This window comes from Medicago sativa, chromosome 4 (assembly GCF_051527215.1).
Source record: "Medicago sativa cultivar Bolivia chromosome 4, Bolivia_mono, whole genome shotgun sequence".
Classification (NCBI taxonomy): Eukaryota; Viridiplantae; Streptophyta; class Magnoliopsida; order Fabales; family Fabaceae; genus Medicago; species Medicago sativa.
Window position 1 is genome coordinate 54717072 of NC_140752.1, and position 5585 is coordinate 54722656.

Sequence of the window (5585 nt, forward strand, 5' to 3'; positions counted from 1 at the left end):
AACATGCTAAGAAAAACGTAAGATGAGTTGTTGTAACGCCCGTTTTAATTATTTAATGAGTTTTAGGATATATTATATGATTTATATGATTTTTATATGATTTATAAGATGTACTTGATTTATGTGATTTTTTAGAGATGTTATGAGACGTTGTGACCTGTTTTATTATTAAATAAAATAAGATTTAAAAATAAAATAATTATTGAGATGTGGGGCTGTTTTATAAATTTAGAGAGTTTAGTGGTTAAGAGGAAATAGAAAGAATAGAAGAGGTGTTATAAATAGAGAAGTTAGGTTTAGAGAAAGACATAACGTACGATCAGTTGGTGAAAAAGGGAGAAAAGTCAAGAGAAGAAGAGAGAACCCTGGAGGCTGCCGATATCATCTGTTATAAGGTAAGGGTGAGACTATCTTTCACTAATATTGAGTCTGTGAATCATTAGATTGCATCTAACATGCTTTAGGATGAGTTTGTGAGATTATGAGGAATTAGGGTTTGAGTGACAATTGATGATCAGACGATGATAAACCATTGAATTGATGTAATAATCATGTACAGACCTTAGATATTCCATAGGATGATAATTGGAATCAGTTTTGAGGTTAGAACCATGTGATTAGGTGAAAAATTGAGAAAAACAGAATTCTGCCCGAGCCTGTTAAACCGTCGCTCGCCTCGCGAGCAAGAACGCTCGGCACCGCGAGCAGGTAATGAGAGGGAGGTCCAGGAGCTGGGTTTTGCTCGCCCTCACGAGCAATTGAGCTCGCCTCGCGAGTAACTAGTGCATTCTGCCCAATTTGTTTTCTTGCGATCCTTTCGCACGTGTAATTTTAAGAAGAACTTGGATTAGGAAATGAAGGTTGTTTAGGATATTAGAAGCTATCCAGGAAGCCTAAGTTGATATGACTAAGATTATTTAATGATGTGACATTGTTATTTATGCACTATATGTGCTAATCATGATGTTTATGTTGATGCGAAGCTTAAGATGCTATTGTTATCATTTGATACTATTATGTTATGATGCTGATATGATATGCCTTTATAAGTGTCGCATATGTTTCTGTTGATCTTTATTAAGATGTAAATGTCGGTCTAAGTCAAGAAGTTATAAGATGTTCATGAAGTTTCTAAGACGTAAGATGTTCAGTCCATACATACTCATTTAAAGATGAGGGCTCATGCCCTGGAGCTTTTGCTCAACCAGAGACGAGGGCTCATGCCCGAGGAGCTTTTGCTCAATAGCGACGAGGGCTCATGCCCTAGGAGTATATATATGCTCATAAGCGACGAGGGCTTATGCCCTAGATTGGTACCACATGCATTTGCGTTTTCATGATGTTTCAAGATGATTTAAGACGATAAGAGTTGCATAGACGAGTCTAGATGCATTATCGAGTGAAGTTGTTAAGTTGTGATGTTTTAACGGAGAACCTAGTGATGAAATATTTGTATGAAGTTATGTGACGATGATTATGATTGTTATATGATGATATCTATGTATTTAAATATAATTGTTGAATTATACGATGTTTATGTTGTTAAATGTAATTGATGATTTATATACTTAATATTATTGTTTGAGAAATCTCACCCCTTCTGCTTGAAAACGTTGCTCTTCGTATGGGTAACTTGCAGGTAATCAAGATTAGGCATGGTCGTGAGTGGACTCCTCACAAGTGTGTCTTAGGTGCTCTGTTACGTAACGGGATGTGGACTTTGCTATTGTTTTCTATTCCTTACGAATTGTTTTACGAGATTTATGATTAGGTACTAGATTTGAACTAATGAATGTTTTAGACTATTATGAGACTTTTATGATGAGGCCTTATGTGCCAAAGACTATTTTTAGATGTCGAATAATTCCACTACAAGATATTAAGTACTTTGTTGATTGAATTTTGAAGGATAAATTATTGTTTATTCATTTATGATTTTTATGAAATGTGACATTCCCTTTACGATGAATTACTCTGATTTTATTAAGAAATTTTTATGTTGGGAAAACGGGGTGTTACAATTGGTATCAGAGCAGGTCGGTCCATCTGGCCAAGTAGTTGAGTCAAGTCGTGTCGTTTAACAGTTGGAATACCGTTATTATGTTATTCTGATTGTTATGTGTTGTGCAGAGAACTAGATGGCTGGAAGAAATGATGTTGTGATTGCTGCTGCGTTGGAAGTTGTGGCTCAAGCTGTGGGGTAACAGCCAAATGTGAATGCTGGTGCGAATGTTGAGGTTAGGATGTTGGAGACGTTTTTGAGGAACCATCCCCCTACTTTCAAAGGAAGGTATGACCCTGATGGAGCTCAGACGTGGCTCAAAGAGATTGAGAGAGTCTTCCGTGTTATGCAATGTATGAAGGATCAGAAGGTGCGCTTTGGTACGCACATGCTGGCTGAGGAAGCTGATGACTGGTGGGTGAGTCTTCTACCTATTTTAGAGCAAGATGGTGTGGTTGTTACTTGGGATGTGTTTAGGAGGGAGTTCCTAGATAGGTACTTTCCAGAGGATGTTCGCTGGAAGAAAGAGATCGAGTTCCTTGAGCTGAAGCAAGGAAACATGTCAGTGACTGAATATGCTGCTAAGTTTGTGGAGTTAGCTAAATTTTATCCACGCTATACTGCTGAGACTGCAGTGTTTTCCAAGTGCATCAAATTTGAGAATGGTCTGCGTGCGGATATTAAGAGAGCAATTGGCTACCAGCAGATCCGTAACTTTTCTGAGCTGGTGAGTCATTGCAGGATTTATGAAGAGGATACTAAGGCTCATTACAAGATTGTTAATGAGAGGAATGGTAAAGGTCAGCAGAGTCGTTCTAAGCCTTATAGTGCCCCTGCTGATAAGGTCAAGCTAAGAGTTAATGATGAGAGGAGACCCAAGAAGAAAGAAGTTCTTGTTGAGATTGTCTGCTATAATTGTGGTGAGAAAGGCCACAAGAGTAATGCTTGTACTGGAGAGGTGAAACGGTGTTTCCGTTGTGGTAAGAAGGGGCATACTAGTACTGAATGCAAGTTTGATGATGTTGTGTGTTTTAACTGCAATGAGGAAGGACACATTGGTTCGCAATGCAAGAAGCCTAAGAAGGCTCAGACTACTGGAAGAGTTTTTGCGTTGGCTGGTACCCAAACAGAGAACGAGGATCGCTTGATCAGAGGTACTTGTTATATTGATAGTAAACCTTTAGTTTCTATTATTTATACTGGTGCTACGCATTGTTTTATTGCTATTAATTGTGCTTCTAAGTTGGGTCTTGTTATGTCAAATATGAATGGAGAGATTGTTGTCGAAACTCTAGCTAAGGGTTCGGTGACTACTTCTCTTGTTTGTTCAAGATGTTCTTTGTCTATGTTTGGTCGAGATTTTGGAATTGATTTGGTTTGTCTACCTTTGACTGGAATGGATGTAATCCTTGGTATGAACTGGTTGGAGTACAACCATGTTCATATTAATTGTTTTAGTAAGTCAGTGTATTTTTCATCTGCTGAAAAAGAGAGTGGAGCAGAGTTTTTGTCTACTAAGCAGCTGAAGCAATTAGAACGTGATGGAATTTTAATGTTTTCTTTGATGGCGTCTCTATCCATTGAGAATCAAGCAGTGATTGATAAGCTACAAGTGGTATGCGATTTCCCTGAAGTTTTTCATGATGAAATTCCTGATGTGCCGCCGGAGAGAGAAGTTGAATTTACGACTGATCTTATTCTGGGGACGAAGCCTGTGTCTATGACACCTTATCGTATGTCAGCTTCTGAGTTGGCTGAGTTGAAGAAACAGTTGGAGGATTTGCTTGATAAGAAGTTTATACGACCAAGTGTTTCACCTTGGGGAGCGCCGGTATTGTTGGTTAAGAAGAAAGACGGTAGCATGAGGTTATGTATTGATTATCGCCAGTTGAATAAAGTAACGATAAAGAATAGGTATCCACTTCCAAGAATTGACGACTTGATGGATCAGTTAGTGGGTGCACGTGTGTTTAGCAAGATTAACTTGAGATCCGGTTATCACCAGATTAAAGTGAAAGATGAAGATATGCAGAAGACGGCTTTTAGAACGCGATATGGACATTATGAATATAAGGTGATGCCTTTTGGTGTGAGTAATGCGCCTGGTGTGTTTATGGAGTACATGAATCAAATTTTTTATTCGTTTTTGGATCGTTTTGTGGTAGTATTCATCGATGATATTTTGATATACTCCAAGTCTGAAGAAGAACATGCTGAGCATCTGAAGATTGTTTTGCAAGTGCTGAAAGAGAAGAAGCTTTATGCTAAGTTGTCTAAGTGTGAATTCCGGTTGAAGGAGGTAAGTTTTCTTGGCCATGTTATTTCTGGTAGTGGTATTGCAGTTGATCCGTCTAAAGTTGATGCAGTATCACAATGGGAGACTCCTAAGTTGGTTACCGAGATTAGAAGCTTTTTGGGATTAGCCGGTTATTACAGAAGATTTTTAGAAGGGTTTTCTAAGTTGGCACTTCCGTTAACGCAGTTGACTTGTAAAGGAAAAGCCTTGTGTGGGATGTTCAGTGTGAGAACAGTTTCAATGAATTGAAGAAGCGTTTGACGACGGCTCCAGTTTTGATTTTGCCAAGGTCGGATGAACCCTTTGTGGTGTATTGTGATGCGTCCAAGTTACGCTTAGGCGGTGTTCTTATGCAAGATGGTAAAGTGGTTGCTTATGCATCAAGACAGCTGAGAATTCATGAACGAAATTATCCTACTCATGATCTTGAATTAGCTATAGTTGTATTTGTGCTTAAGGTTTGGAGACATTACTTGTATGGTTCGAGATTTGAGGTGTTTAGTGATCACAAGAGCTTGAAGTATTTGTTTGATCAGAAGGAATTGAATATGAGACAGCGAAGGTGGCTTGAAATGTTAAAAGATTATGACTTTGGTTTGAATTATCATCCGGGTAAAGCTAATGTTGTTGCAGATGCCTTAAGTAGGAAGACTTTACATATGTCTGATATGATGATTAAAGAGTTTGAGTTGCTGGAGCAGTTTAGAGATTTGAGCTTAGTCTGTGAAATGTCATCCCAGAGTGTTAAGCTAGGAATGCTAAAGATTGATAGTGACTTCTTGAAAAGTATTAAAGAGGCGCGGAAAGTTGATGTTAAGTTTGTGGACTTGTTGGTTGCTGATCATCAGACTGAAGATAGTGACTTTAAGGTTGATGATCAAGGTGTGTTGAGGTTCCGAGGTAGGATTTGTATTCCAGACAATGATGAGATGAAGAAGATGATTCTTGAAGAGAGTCATAGGAGTTGCTTGAGTATTCATCTGGGAGCTACAAAGATGTATCATGATTTGAAAAAGTTGTTTTGGTGGTCTGGACTGAAACGTGATGTGCACAGTTTGTGTATTCCTGTTTGATTTGTCAGAAGTCGAAAGTTGAGCATCAGAAACCTGCTGGATTGATGACACCTTTAGATGTGCCAGAGTGGAAATGGGATAATATATCCATGGATTTTGTGACGAGTTTGCCCAATACTCCTAAAGGGAATGATGCCATTTGGGTGATTGTTGATAGATTGACGAAGTCGGCTCACTTTATTCCGATTAATATTAGTTTTCCTGTAGCTCAGTT

At 38.5% G+C, this 5585-nt stretch overlaps 1 protein-coding gene across 1 annotated transcript; it reads left to right on the plus strand.

Moving 5' to 3' along the window:
• The first annotated feature begins 2138 nt into the window (after positions 1 to 2138).
• LOC146929911 (uncharacterized) lies at positions 2139 to 4017 on the plus strand. Its single transcript, XM_085707432.1, has 4 exons — positions 2139 to 2195; positions 2238 to 2416; positions 2498 to 3916; positions 4008 to 4017. The coding sequence occupies exons 1-4, from the start codon at positions 2139 to 2141 to the stop codon at positions 4015 to 4017; spliced, it is 1665 nt and encodes a 554-aa protein (XP_085563558.1).
• Positions 4018 to 5585: the final 1568 nt, after the last annotated feature.